Source organism: Callospermophilus lateralis, chromosome 5 (assembly GCF_048772815.1).
Source record: "Callospermophilus lateralis isolate mCalLat2 chromosome 5, mCalLat2.hap1, whole genome shotgun sequence".
NCBI lineage: Eukaryota > Metazoa > Chordata > Mammalia > Rodentia > Sciuridae > Callospermophilus > Callospermophilus lateralis.
Window position 1 is genome coordinate 138,720,595 of NC_135309.1, and position 21,474 is coordinate 138,742,068.

At 31.5% G+C, this 21,474-nt stretch overlaps 1 protein-coding gene across 2 annotated transcripts in view; it reads right to left on the bottom strand.

The window, feature by feature from the left end:
* Positions 1-3,923: 3,923 nt before the first annotated feature.
* The window catches only part of Cdh9 (cadherin 9), a 94,021-nt gene continuing 76,470 nt past the window's right edge, over positions 3,924-21,474 (bottom strand). For both annotated transcript variants that reach the window (XM_076856179.1, XM_076856180.1), the window contains 5 exons: positions 13,644-13,780; positions 13,079-13,200; positions 8,818-8,935; positions 8,478-8,729; positions 3,924-4,411 (listed from right to left, as the gene is read on the bottom strand). In XM_076856179.1, the coding sequence (XP_076712294.1) occupies positions 3,924-4,411; positions 8,478-8,729; positions 8,818-8,935; positions 13,079-13,200; positions 13,644-13,780 (1,117 nt within the window). The remainder of the gene's footprint in view (positions 4,412-8,477; positions 8,730-8,817; positions 8,936-13,078; positions 13,201-13,643; positions 13,781-21,474) is intronic.

Consider the following 21,474-nt stretch of genomic DNA (forward strand, 5'->3'; position numbering starts at 1 on the left):
AACATTGTGTTGTCTTGTTCAGTTGTTTTATTTTATGTCTCCTATTTGCAGTATCTTATCCAATAAAAAATTGGAGTTTTGTATTAAACATTTTACAAATATTTGCTGCATTTCAATAAGATAGGAGACACTAATTTAGACATTTTTGAGGTTTTTAATGTATAAATTTTATGAAATTGTTGCCCCAAAGGACTAAGTTTTCTGATAGACATAGACAAACCAAAAATTTAAATGAAAAACATATGTTATGTTAAATCATGATATGTACTTTTCATAATATTTACTTTTAAAAATGAGAAAGGGGCAATGGGGTATGAGTTTGCAATTTTAAATAGACTGTCTCACATAGTCCTCATTAAAAACCTGTAACTTGAAAATGAATTTAAAATAACTAGAAAGTTAATTTCAGAGATAGCTTCAGAAAGATTGTTCCAAGGAGAATGATCAAACTGTGCAATAGCATTTGTCCTATGGCATTTTTGAGGAGCTCAGAATATCTGAGATGAAATGAGTTAATGAAATAGAAGTAAGATCAGAGAGGTAATGCAAACCTAATCTGATAGGTCCTTAGAGATTATTGTGAAGACTTACACTGCAAATGAACAACTTACAAGTTTTTATAGAGAAATGAGATGCTCAGACTTTCCTAATTAAATAAAAAGAAAAATAAATAAATATATGTATGTATACATATGTGTAAACTAAAATAGATGGTAGGGGCACAGCTGGTAAGAATGAGTTCTTAATATTGCAATAAGCTAGATAATAGTATTAGCTTTCTGGTAGCAGATGTGATCAAAAGTACTGTGGGTGAGAACAGAATTCAAGAAAAAGATAACCCAATTCCTTTGCTCTGGGTAATTATCATAGAATTCTCATCAGGTGAGCTGCCATCCACTAGACATGTATAATTGTTGTGGGTCAGGGTGATGGTACAGAAAATATAGATGTGATGATTAGAAGCTAAAATCTGGACACATTAATTTTGAAATGTTTATTTGAAATGTGGAATAGCTATTTGGATATATGCTTTACTAGAAGGAGGTGAAGAAGGGAAGTGTAAATTTGAGAGCTCCAAACTGAATGATATATATCTCAGTTGAAATATAGATATAGATGTAAATGGTAACTGGGAGACTGCATCTGATGACTAAGGGCCAGAATTGAAACACCAAAGAAAAAGACTAGGGTCAGAAACACTTCAAGATACTGAAAAAAAGAGAAGGAACCAGCTGAGAAGACCAAGTAAAATAAAAGAATCATCAAAATAATAAAGGATCCTGAAAAGTCAGTTTTACTTAAAACAAGGGAGGAGTGGTCAACATCCACCTTAGTGCTTAGGAGTCACTGTCACTCTTTATTTTCTTATTTGTTTGCTTGCTTTTTAATTGTTATGCCATTTTATTTACTTATATAAGGGTGACATCTAAGTTATTGGAATCTAGTCTACATGTCTGAGAGCAATGATGAACAAATAATGTTTGCTCTGAATAATGTAGATAATTGATTCACATTGAAGCATACCCAGATATAATATTTTTTTTTCTGAAAATTATTGAACATTCTAAATAAAATAGTGAAATAATGTTTTCATTATATCTGGTATAAACTATTCAAATGATTTTAAATTTATCTTACTTTTATATATTCAAAGCTAATTAATTGTTTTATTTAACAAGTAAGTAAAGATAAGAAATAAATATGCTTCAATTTAACAAATACACAGTCCATGGAAATCCAGTGATAATAAACTCATATTACTGGATATATTGCGTGCACTTAGTGACATAAAATTATTTATACCACGCATAGTGAAATTTATTATGTGTATTTTCTGGAGAAATTTAATAATTTCCCTTTAGTTTATCAGCATGGAAATACTAAAACCTTGTCCTTCTGTCTCTTAAATTCATCTCTCTCGCTAAAGAAATTTTGAACATCTTTGAAAAATTCTAGGAAACGCTAGAGTTAGATCTGGTAATTTATTTAATTAAATCAGATTCTGATTAGAGCATCTGCTAAGTATATTAAATATAAAATCTGTTAGGTACTTTCCTTTTATAAATGGTATATTGGTAATTTCATAATCAAGGAAAGAGAAAACTCTGATACTAACTCATAAGTTAATTGACACAAAAAATGGTAGTTGAATTAACATTGCTAAAATATCAAGTTTAAAATTTGCTCTGTCTTATTCTATCTGGTATCAGTGTGACTATTTCACAGCCATTTAAGTCTACAACTTGAAGGTACCCTGGTTTATTGTGGTGCTCATAATAATTTAAACATTAAGTTGACTGTTTAGTGTGTAGTAGCTGTTGCTAATGAAGTTATTGAGTTAGTCTTCAGAAATTTTCCAAAAGAGTTACATAATAACACATACCTATCTGCTTGCAGTTGGAGAAATATTTACTATTTTCAGTCTTGACAACAGAAGAGTCAATTGTCAATTTCTCCCTTATTAATTCCACCTGTGAATCACCATTGTCATGCATTTGCTCCTTAAAAGATGAATAATTAAAGAAAACAAAAAATATTTGCCAGAGAAAATAGATAGCATGTAGTCTCCCTGTGACTATTTTGATTTAGGTTTTACATGCTGGTGAAGTCAGTACATTGATAAAAAGCAGATAATACAAGGTCAAGTTTTCTGCATGGCAGTCTTTCAAAGGTTTGCAAATGATCTTCATGCAGGAAACTTTTCCTTCTTCTTGCCTGTCTTAGTGTGCCTATATTTGGTTCTTTAGACAATCTTAACCTTTATTAAGCACCATAAGATCCTTTTAGATTTTTTTCTACAAGTCCTTAGCTCTTTCAGTATTCCCTCAAATACATAACTCTTAGCCACAGTAAAATAATTAATTTGTAAACATCCTCTAGTTTGTCAATATTCATTTTAAATTATTACCCCAGACTCACCAAGTATTTCATGAATTATTCAATCAGAGCCCCCCCAAAACAACAAAAACAAAGAAGAGAGATTAAGATTTTTCTCTTCTACATAAGATCACTGACATTTCATTTACTATAAATACAATCCAATGGTTGATAAAGACTTGAAAAAAACTTAATTTATTATCCACAACTATATATTTGTGTGTATATATATATGTGTATATATAATTCTTTATATTTCAAAAGTATCTCATATTCTTCCATGCATAGACTTCAGTGGTTCAATAAACATTTGTCAATATTTAAGTAATTGAAACAACAAATAACAATTCATACCAAAGTTCATTTATAATTCCACCTCACTTTAGTACCAAATTCCAAGCAGTAACTTTTTAACTGCTTTTTCCCTGAGTAAATCATACTTTACACTTAAAGATGTAAAGCATTCATGTCTTAAGTGAGATCAGAACTGCCTCTATGGATTAAATAAAATGAAATTTATTTTTTATAAATACTAGTTTATTTCAAAAATACAAAAATATAAATATACATTTATAAAAATATGAATGAATTAACACAAAGACATTCTTCAACTAAATAAATATGGCAGTAGTAGTCATTCCTATTTCATCAGCGATATATAATTTCTATATTATTTTACAAAGCAGTTGCACAATGTTTAATTTAATAGTAAAGGTGACTGAAAGTCAGTTAAGAAAGCATTTATAAAGTTTTCATACCTAAGAAAAGGCACAAAAAGCCTTTTAAATATTTTTATTGATTATTAATGTGATATAATTTCCTTCCAAGGTTATTAGGCAAAGAGGGTGAACTGGTTATTATTATTGTTTTAAAATCTATATCATTCATATTCATTCACGGAAACTTACTGGTTAAGCAAACCCTTACTAAGACAACACCTACGTATTGTTTGTAATTTCAATTTTTGAAAAAATTCCTCCAAGGAGGAGAATGCAGGCCACTCATTCTAGTAACGAAGACAGTTCCACTAATATTAAGTAATATGCTTAGTCTCGGTCACTTTCATCACCCCCATACATATCAGCCAGTTTTTTAAAACGAGGACCCCAGTCGCTGAGGTAATCGTAATCCTGGTTACAATCAGCTGTGAGGGATTCTAAGGAACTGAGTGAATCCGCTATGGAATCATTCCCTTCATAGGCATACGTTGCCAGTGAATCATAAGGAGGTGCACTTGGGTCTGAGTCGTTTTCTTTCAATCTTCGATGGATAAAATCTTGTACATCAATATTTTCCCACAGGGGTACAGTCCTCCTTATCTGAAAAATAGTTTCAGGCATTACATCTCTTCTAAGTTTACTGTCTTCTCTTGCTTCTGGATTCCTTAACGTGCCAATGTCAAAAGCCTGTGTATCTTCTTCCCCACCGCCTTCGTCATTGTATGTCACAATATTGTCGCGGACATCATCCTTTGAAATTATGAGAGGTTCCTTTTTTCTTTGTCTCTTCAATGCAGCAAACAGCACGACTAAAACTATTTAAAAACATGAGAAAACAGTGAGGTTTCATTATGTGAGGTAAAACAGCATGCATACTTCAGTGTGTGGAAGTTTGTGAGACTGATTGGCAGGAGGAGTATTCTGTACAAGCACAGGGTGCCTTGGGCCAATGAATGGATGCAGTGCATTGATAAAAAGCAGATAATACAAGGTCAATTTATTTTTAAGGTCTGTGGGCCTCTGATATTGAAAAATATTGTTTAATTTGACACATCACTCCTTGAGAATGCACATATGATTCCAAATACAGACATGTTGAAGCACCAGTTCCTTTTATCTCAAGAGAATTTTTGCAGCTATTGAATATTTTCTTAATGACCCAAGGCAATATATACAAATCATTTACTCATCTATAGATGAATATATGCTTATATTTGCATTATAGTCTTATATTATGTGTGTTTATAAACACACATAAGAACATTAGTATGTATGAACTACTGATTTAATCCTATTCCAAATTGGGCCATTTTACTAAATCTTTAATTGATCTGGTTTTGAATGTCTGCTCAAAATTTGAAATAAATTCCAACTGCTACATTACAATAGTTAAGCTCAAGCATATCTTTAACTTTTACCTATCTTAAATATTATCATGACAGCTTAAATATTTTCTTGAGCAAGGACTTCCATGATTTAAAGAGTTGCATTCAAACTTTGAGACTAAATTGTTAATAGTATTCTCTCTACTTGTATGTTGTTATTATTTACATACTTTTGCTTTAAAGTTAACTGTGGACTTCCCCATATAGTATACTGTATTATGTATAGCAAGAGAACTTGTACTTAAATTGTTATTTATTTGTTTGACAATGACTCTTTCTCAACAAATATATGCTATACTCAATAAAATTCATTTTAAGAAAACAAAAAACTCCTTGTGATTTCCAAAATATATATCTTCTATTGTAAAGAGACCAACTTTGTAATTTTACATATGTTACACAAGAACTAATGAAAGAAAACTTCTCCAAAACATTTAAATATTACTTCAGATAAATAACAGCTACATTTACTTTAGTTGAGAGCAGTTAAATATATTGACAAAATTATTTGTTTCATTGTATAAGAAAATATTTTCTTAAAAATTACCATTCCTTGTTAATATAAAGGCCTGTCCAATGTCATTTTTATATTGGCCAGCATGCTTTCCTTTGCTCTTCCTAATTAATAAACTTTTATAAAAATAATTAGAAGCATCTTAAGTTAACCTCATCAGAAAGAGCTTCAGGTGTTGAGTTCAGGATCATCTTGGAGACATTTTTTAAAAAATAATTATTTTGTAAAAATGAGATATATCTGTATTTGCTCCTATTAAAGGATAACATAAGATTAATTGAGTCCCACATAAATCTAACATCCATAAAATTGAGCCATAACTAGGAAAAAAAACAGTTCTTTCTAATTTTAATATTTAAGGATAATTTTAAATTTCTTTAATTTTGGTAAATAGCATAATAATCATATAGTAAATTTATCTTAAAGTTTACCTATAAATGTTTACTGAAATTTGTAAGTAGATTTGAGAGACATTTTACAGTTTTCTTTTTCTCTTTTGGCAGAAAAAAAATTATTTTCTTCATTTCCTATATTAAAGTTAATAATTAAGGATATGGAATTGGAATTCAGATAAGCTAGGATAAAGAAAGGTGAAAAATGTTTGAACACTTTTAGTAAGCTAAAACTATAATTTAGCATTTTTTTTCCTTTCTTGCCATAGTAAATAATATTCAAAATTATAGTAGCAGCTTTTGTGACTATTAAACCAATAGAAATCACAGATACTTTATATTGCATTTCAAGTATGACAGCTATCCTCAAACTATATTTAAACTTTCTCTACAAAGGAATAATTCAATAAGCAAACAAATTCTGATTTTTGCTTTTTTCTTGAATTTAGTTAGACATCTTATTTTCTTCTGATTCCTTCTTATAAAGTTATATATTTATAGATTCACTTATTTGCAGTACTGTGAATTGAACCCAGGGCCTCAAGCATGCCAGGCAAGCACTCTACTACTGAGCTACATCCCAGAGGTCTCAACTATTTAAATTGTTCTGAAAAAATTAAAAAGATTCATCAGACTGTCAAAATGGTACTGGGAATGAAAACTTTTATAAAGCTCTGCCCTAAAGTTTTAATCATGCCCCCACCAGCATAGAGAGAAACTAAGGACTGCATTTCTTCAAAATTATCAGCACAGATGTGAAATATTTCCCATTTTGTCTTACAAAGTGCTAACTTTTAACTATAGAAATGCAGTAACTATGTCTGGCCATTACTATAAAGACTTGAAATAACAGCAAGAATGTTTTAGTAATTTTGATAATGAAACCTGCATTACAAGCAATTTTAACTAAATGATACAAAATCATTCCATATTTAAGTAATATATTGGGAAGGTGAAAAATAAATATGTGTCTTCTATATTGCTCCAGGAATAATGGTGACAGATTCTTTTTTTTTTTTAGAATAATAATAAAAACTTTCTAGGATTTCTGCATAGTAAAAATTTTTTTTAAAATGTTTTAAATGATTGTATTTGAATATCAGAATATTTGGTGGATGTTTTGTTCTATCATATGTGCATAAATATCTTTGTGTGTGTACTACATTAATATAGAAATTTTATAAAGTTCAATATACATATATTTTCCTTATTTTAAATTAGGAAAGTAGAACTGTCTAAGCTATAAAATCAGTAAGAGCTAAAAAGGTAAACCAAATTTAAATCTCCACAGGGCTTCCAAAATATTTTATAGAGGACCTGAACTTTCTAGCAGCAGGTGAGGATGGGAACTGCTCATGGTTATGGTGGTAGTGCTTGTGTTCTCATCTCGGAGAATTTTTTTTTTCCCTAGATAGTTGGATCATCTTAACTGAGACAAATGTTTTCTCCTCACTTTCATCAATCCCCCAGTGAAGTCCTGCAAGGATATCTGGCCAAAGGGATTTCATCCAGATAGCTTGAAAGGATTTGCAATGAAAAGAAGCCAGCATATATGAGCATTAGAATATAAATTTGGCTTACTCTCTTGCCCTACGCATAAAAATTTTGGATGAATATTCGATGGAAATAAATTTTTGGAGTGTTTTGCAGTGCAACAACTGTTTAATTGAATTAAATCGTTGTACTGTTAGTGTATGCTCAAATAAAACATTTGCTACTGGAGGCACAAATTTATTTAGAAAATATTGCAGGGTAAGTATACCACAGGGTCACAGTGATATTTAAAAACTGAAATTTAACTTTTTAATTTGGTGCATTGCATCTATATATAGAAAGTATTATGAGGAAAATGTCCTATTTTGACAACTTTTATAAATTTGCCAATTGTGTGGGTATGTATGTATGTATATGTATATCTATATCTATATAGATAATATGTATGTATTTGTTGGCATATATAAATATAAGTATAAATATTTGTTAGTAATATTATTTGTAAAGATAAAACAATCTTCAGTTTTGAAAATAATAGAAAAGAGTATTCTAAAATAGACTCAACTATTTTAATGTCAGTATAAAAACACTTTCTGAAGAGTGATTTTGGCATGTTACATAACCGTTCGGTAGACGTATAAACGTTTTACCTGATGAAGTTGATACAACGATTAGATCAGCTTATTAAATCAAATGCCCTTTGCAAAGTAACCATAATCAGAGAAATAACAGTTAATGCTATAAAATGTTGTAAAAATATGTATGTAGCATTTGTTTTATATTTGTATTTTTTACTGTTTTTTTTTTAATGAGTACATTGTAACTATACATGATAGTGGGGTACCTGCAAATAACATAATTTATCCCATTTCCCTCCCAAGCACTTTCTCTGTTATTGACCTCTAGAAAACTTAAACTAACCACACAGATAAAAGCTAGAATTATTATTTTTTTTTCCTCATGGAAAAGCGAATTTTGATAAATGTTAAGATGCTTCACCATTAGCTCTGGAGGAGAGTGTTACTTTGTGCACAATTCCTGGACAATGAAGGAGAGAATTATGGGTTCACTGAGCATTGAGAAGGGCATAGCTTACTGAGAAGTATGAGGACACACAGCAGGATGGCGATAAGAGCTCCTGTGCTCAGGCCCGCTGAGAGGACCAAGGCCTCTGCGTTGCAGGATTGCATGTTCCCTTGATTGTCACAGGCACACACTCGAATAGTGAGTGTGCCAGTGCTGCTTTGAATAGGATAATCATTGTCAAAAATTAAAATTGGCAGTAGGTAGGTGCTCATTTTGTTGCGGCTGTACCCATCTTTGCGAGTCATAATTCCTGCTGTATTATCTGGGGGAGAAATTGAAAATATTTCACACTTTTGTAGTTTTCCTTCTTAAGATTTCAAAGTTTTTGTTTTTAAAATTTTTTCTATTACCTTTATTGTCTACAATGGTGAAGTTTGGATTGAGAGGAAATTCTGGTACTGGTTCAAAGAAGAATTTGTGACCTCGGGGAGGGTCATCTTTGTCCATAACACTGACAGTCTGAATCAGCTGAAGGCAAAACAAATGCATATATTTAACAAAACAAAACTAAAAGTAGCCATCTTTTTTAATTAAAGAAACATTTTCAATCCATGCATTCATGCTTTGAATTTTGAGTTTGTCACTAAACTTAAGAAACAAAAAAAAGTCCTTTTTAGTAAACCATGCCAAGGTGTTTTGTAAAGGTTTTGTCCAAGATAATATTTAATTAATAAATAAAAATGTCTATCATTATTACTTGTCAGTACTTCTCAATGCTTCATCATCTGTTTCCTTGCCACTGAAACAATGAACTTAAAAAAAATCAAACAAACAAAGATGTGATCAGTTCAATAAGTATCCTCTTTTGTCGTCTTGTAAAGCACCAGCCTATTTTATTAGTATTTGGTTCCTAACCCCTTTCGTTCACTAGAAAATGTTTTCTCAAAGGAAGAAATCATACAAGATTCCTTTTAAAAATATAACTTTTTACCACAATTCCAAATCAAGAATACTATTAATATGTTTCCAGACAAGTGAACTCTTCATCGCATAGTATCATAAAGAAAAAGATTTTACAGCTATGTGCCTTATTGAAACATATTGAATATTTAATTCAGATTGTTTGCCTTTCTTTTAATGTTGTTTGCAAGAATAAATACATAAAAAGAAATGCTTCTCAAGTATTGTGAAATCATTGTGGAAGTTGCAAAATTAGGACCCTCTTTGCTGAGCCATAATAATTCTGAAGTGTGCCATAAAGGAAGATGGAGCAGCAAGCACTAGTTTGGGAGGAAAAATCCAATTGAGAACTTCACAACCAAAAGGCACCAAGCTACATATCAATGTTCTGTTTTCCTCCTTCTGGTTCTGCCATCTGTGTGATATGAAATTAGAGTCATGTAATTATGCTTACTTTCAGTTTTCTCTTCTAGAAAAATAAACAGTTGTGCCATTTCCAGGTGTACTAGTCCAATATTCTGTGGTGAACTATTATTGAATTTCACAATGATTTTAAACATTTTTGTTTTTTGTGTACCTATAATAGCCATACCATCTACAACTCCTAGTCAATACTCTTCCACTTTAACTTCATATTACATATGAGTTCATTCATTTTATTGATAGATTAACATGTGACCTTGTGTTTCTTTGTATGGGGCTTCTGAAAGTGCACAATTGTTAATACAAAATTAATAATCTTTTACCCTTAGAAAATTGAAGCACAATATTTAAAAAAATCACAAAACATTTAGTATTATTGCTCAACCTCCTGATCCTGAATAATAATAATAAATCTTATTTGTAGAACTATTCTTAATCATTAAAAAACCTTGGTCCTTTAATTGCATGACTTATGTTCTTCAAATGATTTGATGGGCTTTATGTTTTAGGAACTATGTTTTATTTTTATCTTTGTTGATTTAATGAAACAGTAAGAATATATATTAAATAATCATAATTATTATCATTCATACTTTGTATCTAATTTTAGTATGCATTGTATAAGTAACTCATATGAATCAATAAAAGATAGCACACTAATACATAAATAAGTAAAGAACACCTACTGATTCAGGTAGATTCATTTGTTGCCCCCAAAAGATAAATTCCAGTCCTAAATCATATTACCTATAAATATGATCATAATTGGAACAAACTTTTTTGCAGATATTATTAAGTAAAAATTAAATCTTACTGGATGAGTGAGAGCTCTAATTCAATGACAGGAGTCCTCATAAAAACAGACAATTTTGAATACACAAAGATTTACATCAATAATGCAAGGTAGGGCTGGGGCTGTAGCTCATTGATAGAGAGCCCACCTTGCTCGTGTGAGGCATTGGGTTCAATCCTCAACACCGCATAAAAATAAATAAAGATATTGTGTCCAACTACAATTAAAATTTTTTTTTAAAGAATGCAATGTAATGATAGAGGTTGAGATTGGAAGTCCACACTCCAAGGAATGTCACAACATCATGGCAACCACAAGAAGCTTGGAAGTTAAGGAAGGATCCTACCTAAAACCTTCTGAGAGAGCATAGCCTGGTGACAGATCAATATTGGACATTTAATCTCTAGAATTATGAGAAAAATTATTCTGTAGTTTCTAATCATCTAGTATGTGGTAATTTTTCATGGCAACTCCAGGAACCTGATACAAGTGTGAAGATTAAAAAAAAGTATACATTTATGAAAACATTCAGCTTAAATGAGTTTGAAGAAATTTATACTAAACTCTCATGAGATATTTAGAAGTTCACAGACATTTAAAATCTAGAGTAATCCAAGTAAACAGGCAATCATAACTGTCAGAAGAATCCCTTAAATAATATTTGAAAATATTTGGCAGCATCTATTAATATTTATAGATTAATCATTCATACTTCAAAGCTTATAACAAAGGAAAATTATACCAGTAAGTAAAAATACATAATGTACTCTAGTACTCATTATGATGCTCTCTGAAAGAATAAGATCTTATTAAGTAAATGTCCATTAGTAGAAAAGTAGTTTAGTAAGTTTATTAATGTGTGGCCATGCTATAAAAAAACAAACATCAAATAACAGTAATCATTACTGAACTGAGAACGTGGGCATTATCATGTACCAAAGTGGAAAAAGAAAAATGTTTTTGAACTGAAATAAGCATGTAATAAATCTATGTGAATCAAAAAAGAAAAAAACACTTCACCTTATTTATTTATTTTTCAGACATCTTATTATGCTACCAAGACTAGCCTCAAATTCAGAATCCTAGGAGGATTAGCTAGGATAATAGCTATGATTAGCTTTGATTATAGGCAGAGGCTTCCATGCCTGGCTTCCGTTGTAATTTTTGAGTATATGTGAAAGGTGGAAAGTAGTTTCATCCTAGCCAGGATGCTGTAACAAAATGCTACAGACTGTGGCTTATACAAAAGAAATGTATTTTCTCACAGTTCTTAAAGCTGGAAGTTGGAGAGCAGCTTGCCAACATGGTTGGCTTCTGGTGAGAACTGTCCTCCTGCCTTATGTTTTGCTGTCTTTTCTCTGAGTATTCACATGGCATTTCCTGGGTTCATGAGCTCAGAGAGAAAGAGAAAACATGAGATCCCTGGTATGGCTCCTCATAAGAGCACTTGTTATATCAGATCAACATTTCTAATGACCCCAATTAACCTTAATTATTACCTTGGAGACCCTTTCTCCAAATTCACAACCTCAACGTGTGAATGAATGGGGGGGGGGCATAAACATTTAAAAATCTCAATTGAAATAAAAGAATGAGTGTTTTCCATTTTATTTTCTTAAATGGACATGGTGAAATTGTCGATGATTCTTACCATCTACCTATTTTTGCCTTAAAGAAGTAACTGAGGGCTGGGGATGTGGCTCAAGAGGTGGCGCGCTCGCCTTGCATGCGTGCTGCCCGGGTTCCATCCCCAGCACCACGTATAAACAAAGATGTTGTGTCTGCCGAAAACTAAAAAATGAATATTAAAATTATCTCTCTCTCTCTCTCTGTCTCTCTCTCTCTCTCTCTCCTCACTCTCTCTTAAAAAAAAAAAGAAGTAACTGAATAACTCTTTCAATATACATGTAGATAGATAGGTAGATATAGAGTTGGTGGTATTAGAAAATTCTGTTTGAATAAAAATTGGGCATATTTTGCAATTCTTTAAATTACTTTAGATATATTTGAAACATTACTTTGTAACTGGAATTTACAAGTCATTAACAATTTTTTTATTTCAATAATATGAAAACTATAAATCACAAATATCATTTAGATCAAAACAAAAACTCCTGATTGAGCTATTTAAATTAGAAAAATGTAAAAAAAAATCATTATTCTAGTTAAAAGAGAAAATTTTTATTTTTATACTTCATATTTATCTAATAATGTACCTCCATACTTTAATGTATATAACTCAGCCTAAATATGAATCCAAATATGAACTTTGTATATATATGATATTTATTATATGCCTGGTTATAAAATTTCACTATTATATTCTATTAGATTGACAATAAAATAGAGTTTAAAAAATAATTTTGGTTAGATCAAACAGAAGTAAATAAGGAACTAGGAACAGAGTGGCATGAAAACAATCTTACAAATAAATTAATATCATCTGCCTTCATAAAGAAAAAAAATTATTTTAAATTTATAATAATTTCACTTACCTGCCCAGGTTTTGCATTTTCACAAACAAATGTTTCATAATACATGGCAAATTCCGGAGCATGATCATTAATATCCAGAATTCTGATGAAGACTGGAATATGGCTACTTTGTTTTGGATTATCTGCAAGAAGAACATGTGTAAGATTTCAGGCTCATTTACAGAGAAGAACTAAAACCACTTGCCCATTTGTAGCTTAGCAACAGATCAGTTCTGGGGTATTCACTTTCTTAGCTGATGCTGATGAACACATCAACATGGTCCACAGGGAAAGCACAATAATAAGATGAAAATATCACTAAGAATGTACTACTCTATTTTTATAGATCGGTTAATAATTTTTTATGAGATTCGATTATGTTTCTATCCCACTCTAAATTATAAAAAATGAAATTTTAAATAAATGAGTGATTCAATAATCCTTAAACCCCAAACTTTTGAAATAATTTCTCTAAAATATTTCTCACAATGTAGCCATTCTACAGGAGAGAAAGAGTCAACTTAAGCCATTACTTGATCATTTTGGTAAAAGATAATGCATTCAGATAGATGTGTTGACAACTTACTTATTTCTGTGGCTGTAATAGTGATGTTGTGCCAAGGGGATGATTCCCGGTCAAGAGGCTTCAGAGTGAAAATAGAGCCATTTTCTGAGTGGATACTAAAAATTCGGTCCATATCAGTATTCCGATCAACAGAGTATCTGGCAGAAAAGAGACTCATAAATTCTGGCGTTATTTTAAGATTATTAGTTCTTCAAATAGTTCTTAAGGTTATAGGGACTTTCCTCAATGATCTGACAAAGGCATGAAATATGAAGTGCTGATAACGTTCTGGAATCTTTTTATTCTAATTTGTTATATATGACAGCAGAATGCATTACAATTCAAATTACACATATAGAGCATATTTTTTCATATCTCTGGTTGTATACAAAGTAGAGTCACACCATTCGTGTCTTCATATATGTACTTAGGGTAATGATCTCCATCTCATTCCACTGTCTTTCCTGTCCCCATGCCTCCTCCCTTCCCCTTTCTCCTCTTTACTCTATCTAGAGTTCATCTAATACTCCCACGCTCCACCAACCTCTCTATGAATCAACATCCTTATATCAGAGAAAACATTTGGCATTTGGATTTTTGAGATTGGCTAACTTCACTTTGCATTATATTCTCCAACTCCATTTACCTGCAAATGTCATGATTTTATTCTCTTTTAATGCTGAATAGTATTCCATTGTGTATATATGCTACATTTTCTTTATCATTCATCAACTGATGGGCACCTAGTTTGGTTCCACTATTTAGCCACTGTGACTTTTGCTAGTATAAACATTGATGTGGCTTGGAATCTTTATCTCATAAACAATTTTATATAATTGTTTCCAATATTACTATTGTATTAGTATGCACACTAAAGGCATTATTTATGGTTATGAATTTTTGTGCAGCTGTTAAGTGAGTTATTGTCACTTGAATCATTTATTTTATCTTAGTATTTAATATAAACATAATAGTATTGTTGAATCAGAGTCAATATCATTGAGTAAATGAAATATACTCTAAAATTTAAAAAAAATATGAATATGTATTCAAAGAGTACATATTAATATAGAGAAGGCTATCATAAATGGATTGTTCTTGAATGGTTTTCTATTCAAGTAACATCTCAGCTGAATAAAAGGTCTTCCTCTAATCTATGCCTCAACTTATTACACATAAAAATCTAATCTCAAATACCACAGTGTTCTGTGATTTTCCCATTAAGGATAGATATGGCACATGTTATCCCAAGCTTTATTTTACGGTTACCAAAATAATGTCTCCTTTCCCAAAGAGTTTCATACCCTAATCCCCATTAATATGTTACTTTACATGGCAAAAATAACTTTGCAAGTGTGATTAAGGCTGAAAACATTGATACAGAAGATTTTATCAATTATGCAGATGGGTAAAAACTAATCGTAAGAGTTATTTAAAGTGAAACTGGAGGGAAGATAAAAAAGTGGTCTAGGAAGAGGAGACAAGCAAAGAGGAGAGATTTAAGGGGTGATAAGGAAAGATTTATTGTGGATGGCGTCAAAGATGGAGGAACAAGGAATGGAATGAAGGCAACCTGTAGAATCTGGGAACAGTCTTTAAACTGACAGTCAATGATGAAACAGCAAACTTGCTCCACAACTGCAAGGATTTGAAATCTGCCAGCCACCAGAATGGGAAAGAAAACAATTTTCTCCTAGAGTCTGTGGAAAGAAACATGGTCCTGTCTACAATTACACCTTTACTCATGGTCTGTTGAGGTGCACACCATAATTTTGACCCACAGAACTACAAGAAAACAAATTTGTGTTTCTTTATTTAAGTTGTTAGTGTAGTGATATGTTCTTATTGCAGCAACAGAAAACTAATACACTCTCTAAAGATTTTTTTTTTTTAAGAGCTGTCTTAAATTCAAGATGGTAGATAGATCCAATCTTGCTATGCATGACTAGCTAAAATTTGAGATTTCTGTTTCTGAGTTTTTCAGGAGCCATATAGGAAAGGGAATGTTTCTCAAACACTATCATTCACATGAATCATGGGTAGTTCTTAATAAAACAGGATTTGATGGGTTGGTGTTATAGCTCATTGGTAAACTACTTTCTTAGTATGAATGAGGCCCTGGGTTTGATCTGCAGATTGCAACAACAGTAAACCCTAGAATTTGCAGTAGTATGTCTATTATGGGAGCTGGGATTCTGCATTTTTGACAAACTGAGGTGAATCCTATCTTGGGCAAAGCCTACATTCAAATATAGCCTATTGGATAAAGTTCTCAGAATGAAGACAGAAGAACAACCATGAAAGACAGAAAACGGTTCAATTCTCATTTTTATATGTGTCTCATTAAAGATATTTAACAAAGAAATTCCCTTTGATTATAATATATTAGAAAACTTAACTACCCAATTATAAGTCATTCTGGCCCTAACTTTGAAAAACATTATGCAGGCATGTTGGTGCATGCCTGTAATTCAGCGCTCAGGAGGATGAGGCAGTAACATCACAAATTCAAAGCCAGCCTCAGCAAAAGTGAGGCACTAAGCAACTCAGTGATATTCTGTCTCTAAATAAAATACAATATAGGGCTGGGGATGTGGCTCAATGGTTGAGTGCCCCTGAGTAAAGTCCTTGGTACCCCTCTCCCACAAAAACCAAAAAAAATTAATAATACATTTTTTAAGATTCTAAACATCATGAAAAGTTGGCAATTTCAATATTGTTGGACAAAACCATGTTTATTTAAATTCTACTTTTTTGGGGGGGGTGTTGTTTTAATTTAGGCTACACGAGTTGATCTATTGTTATAAAAGCTCTGCTGAACTTAAGAAATCCAAAAAGAAAATACAGATCTTGAAAAAATTTTAACAATTTAGTGTAGTTCATAAAGGTTCTTTCTTTCCTAGTTTATTTTAAACTATGTTAAATGAATGTTTTAAACTCAGAAATACTATTTCAAAGACAGTATTTGGGGCACTGAAAAAAATATATTGTGTTTTATCTCAAAGGTAGAATTTTGGAAAAGTTTATAGTCTCAGATTTCTTTGTACACCTTACTCCTAACTCATGGAACAGTTTAGTCACTTCTTTTTCCTTTGGAAGGATTGTGCAATAGGGAAACTGAGGTGAATCCTATCCTGGACAGAAATGGAAAAACCTCCTCATTTTTTCAATAATCACTGAAATTTTCCTACATAAGAATTTGGGAGATTAAAACAAACTGATTTGATTTATGATCATTTAACAGGAGGTAGTTGTAATTCTAGAGTGGGAAACGCTAAGGAGACACAGGACAATTAGAAATCTATTATATAGCAATGAACGTATAAAAGGAAATAAAGGAAACAAAACTACATCAGATTTCTAAAAATAGTTCTCTGTTACATACTTATCTGCAGTAGATCTGATTTTTAAAATCATTACCAATACACCTAAGTTGAAGATGGCAGGTATTTCGAATTGTGTCTTTTTAAACTTTATTGATTAATTGTGCTAACAAAATTTTGAGGTTTTTTAATCCATAAGTTTCAGCATTTCTAAAATTTACTTCCCAATGTGGGCTGTTTTTTTACCTTTGGACTCACATCTCCATTATAAGGTATTTAGGAGAAAGACAAAGAAAGTTACTGCAATATTAAGTATGCTTTATTTTCCTTACATACACCAAATTCTATTTATGAGTAAAAGCAAACATGAAATGCACACAAGGAAAGCAAAAAAAAAAAAGAAACATGACCACATCTTGTGTGGAATGAAGCAATTACAGTATCCTCTGTAGGTGCGTCTCATCATTGTTGGAAAGGTCAACAGTCAGCCATTATCTATTTCTGTCTGAATAGATCTTGAACTTTTTTCCTACTGTTTCCATTAAGATCAAAAAGGAAAATAAAATTTTCTTTTATCCCCATGGTTACTTTCCCTAGAGATTATCATGTGCAGTCTGTGAGGAAGGAATAAACAATAATTCTACCAGTATGAAAGTCAAGGTTTGACCGTCTTGTAGCTTAGTAGGATCAAAATGGATGTGTTTCTGTCTGCCCCTACTCCAAGGTTTAACCTTGAAAGACATTGCTTTTTAAGTTAAGAATCATAAAGGAAAATCATTTTAACAATTTAGAAATAGCTTACTTTGTTAATGATACAGGTCTATATTTAGCAAATTTCGTCAGTGCAAATGATGCCTCACTATTTGTCAAAAGCCCAAAGTAATTTTCTTTTATTTAACAGCCAAGTTCTATTTTCAACCCAGAATAGGAACATTCTGGTTTACCTATTAATAATAAATACATTGAATTACAACAAACCAGCAGAAAGAGCTTGATAAACACTTAACACAGAAGAAAACCTCTCTCTCTCTGTCCCAGCAGATGGCCTATAATAGCAGTAATACATTATTGATTTCCCTACACTGAATGTTGAACGGTAAGTTACAAAAGAACACCAGCATAATTTTTTTGGTGTATGAATGCCTGTTCTAGAAAGATGATCCAACCATTGGGTGTCAAATAACAAGTGAAATAAAGCAAAGAGAACTGAACCTGTAGCCAATCTCTAGATTCCATTTTTTGTTTGCTTTCCATTTTCATATTCTACCATTAAAAATCAAACCCATATCATATACCTGATTATTTTTACTAAAAAAATTACAAGTAAAAAGGAAACTGAGTTAAGACAGGAGGTCAAATCAGTAATATGCTATAATAGCTTATCATTACATTATTTTTCTTTTATTGGATTCAAGTTACTTCTTTCAATAAGTCAATAGAGTCCTGATATGGATCTACTCTTTCCATTCTAGCTTCTACTTATGAATTTTCCATAGCTGAGAACCATGAAATGATTAGAAACATGAATGTTTGTTATATGATGAAACTACTTATAATTCTTTTTCTCTATTTTTATGTGTTCTTTTTAGTTATAGAGTCTATTTTGACTTATTTATATAAAAACATGGAATATATCTTATTCTAATTAAGATCACAGTCTTATGGATATACATAATGTTGAGATTCACTGTTGTGTATTCATAGATGTACATAGGAAAGTTATGTCAGATTCACTCCACTGTCTTTCTTATTCTTATCACCACCTCTATTCCCTTAATTTCCCTTGGGTTAGTATTTATGTATCAGAGACCACACTCAACTGTTAGTTTTTGGGAATTGGCTTATTTAACTTAGTATGATAGTCACTACATCCATCTACTTATTGGCAAATATCATAAAGTCATTCTTCTTTATGGCTGAATAACAGTCTATTGTGTATAGAAACCACATTTTATTTATCCATTCATCTGTTGATGGACAACAAGGTTGGTTCCATAGCATAGCTTTTGTGAAGACCTGCTATAAACATTAATGTGGCTATATCATTGTAGTATACTGATTTTATGTCCTTTGGATGTACACCAAGGAGTGTCATAACTAACTCAAATGGTTGTTCATTCCTAGTTCCATTCCAATACTGCTTTCCAGAGTGGTTGCACCAATTTGCAATCCAACCAGCAATGTATGAGTGTACCCTTTTCCCCACATCCTCACCAATATTTATGGTTGTTTGTCAGAATTTCCATTCTGACTCAAGTGTGATGAAATCTCAGTGTAGCTTTAATTTGCATTTCTGTAATTGCTGGAGATGTTTAACATTTTTTTTTCATGTTTGTTAATTATATTAATTCAGAATATTCTTTTCTAAGTTTAGTATTGTTGTTACACCATTACTATGTTACCCTCTGAAATACAAGCACCACTATATATGAATGCACTTATGCACATATTTTTGTTTATGTCAGAATCATATATATTTTGTTGAAGCATAACTAAATTTTTGCCACAAGTACCTTATTTTAGTTTTAACAGAAGTATAAAGGATTTCTTCAAAAAATCATTGAATTTTAAATACACTAAGCATAAAATAGGTTGTGAAATGAAGCATGATGTTCTTTCAGACTTTGTCAAGCTATAATCGACTCTACAACTTGGGATAAGTAACTCCATGATAACTAATGTGGTGAAGCAGAGGTGACAACAGCTGCTAACTGTAACAAAAATTTCATGTTGTAAGTAGCAGATGTATTTCAGAAAATATGTTTGATGACAGATTTACAGGGGGTGGGTGTAGGAAGAAGTAGTTCCCAATATTTTCTGGAAAAATATGAATCCCCATGATGCTAATTGCAGCCTGTTTTTGCATTTAGGAAACAGTCATTTAGTCATCTTTCTAAATTGCATTAGACAAAGCAAAGACTTCTACATGGGCTTTTGATGTAACACTTGCCTAGCTCATGGGGGGCTCTGGGTTCAATCCCCAGCCCACTGCCCCAAATTACATTGTTGACTCACTGTTGAATTAATACTGATTTTTCTTCATATTATATTTGGAGTTCTAAAGTACTTTTCCCCATACATTTACATGTTAATAGCATTCAGTCTATAATGCTTTTTGGGGGGAGCAGAATTGGCAATATAATTTAAGAAATATAATTTGAGATTAATTTGTTCTTTTAATATTTTTCTTTGAAAGGAACTTTTTTAGATTTACTGGTAAAATTATTTCTTATTGTTTTTTCTCCAGGATGTGAGTTCTCTATCCAAGGCCAATATTTCTGGGAGGACTATAAACTTAAAAATGTAACAACCAATTTTTAACACTGTGAAACAAGAATACAAATTTGACTATAGATCTTTTTGACACAGAACTTTATTTTTGAAATTGTACCTTCAGTAAATTATTATATTTAGGTGAAGATTGCACATATATTTATTATTTATATATATATGCCTAAAATATATACAAAATATATGTAACCTTTATATGTAATCTATATGTGTAATCATATATTGATACAGAACATGTATATGTAATCTATATATATTATATATGTGTGATCTCATATATATGTATTATATGTAATCTATAATATATATATAAGATCCAAGCAATCTAAATTTTTATCAATGATGTATTATTGACATAATAGTGCATTATTTATAAAAAAAAATTACTGAGTTTGGAACATAAGTGAACACACAGAATTTAAAACATACAAAGACTAAAGGACTCAATGATATAAAAATGAGATAGATTAACAAATTGTTTGAATGATGGAATATTTAATAGAAGGGCAGTAAAGTAACACAGGAGTAACAGAGAATTTCATGTTTTATTTGCTACAAAATTTCCTGTGTTTTTGAAAATGAATTGCTACACTTAAACAATTTGGGGACAATTTTTAAAATAATTTTTCATTTTTCTTTTGACAAAAATAGGATAATAGGGGATGGATTTCCCATATACATTAGACACCAAAAAAAAAAAAAAAAAGGCAAATAGCAAGCAAACAATGATGTTTAAAAAACTGGACATTTAGAGGCTGGGGGTTGTGGCTCAGTGGTACAGTGCTTGCCTAGCATGTGTGAGATACTGGGTTCAATCCCCAGCACCACATAAAAATAAAAACAAGTAAAATAAAGGAATTGTGTCCATGTACTACAACAACATCAAAGAACAATCCACTCCATTGTATTACAAAAGAAGGAGGAGGAGGAGGAGGAGGAGGAGGAGGAGGAGGAGGAGGAAGAGGAGGAGGAGAAGAAGAAGAAGAACAACAACAACAACAACAGAAATCAGCAATTCTTAGAGAAAGGAAGAAAAGGAGGTGACCTCCTGAACTTTCACAAGTGTCCTCTAGGTTCCTATAGTATTGTGAGTAAAAACCCAGAGAGGTAGAGGTAGACAACAGTGGCTAAAGTTGGCAGGGAGCACTGGAGAGAAGGCGAAGGCTGAAATCTGAAGAGGATCCAACTTGGCTACAACACTATGAAGATAAATTATCTTATGAATTAAAGGGTACACA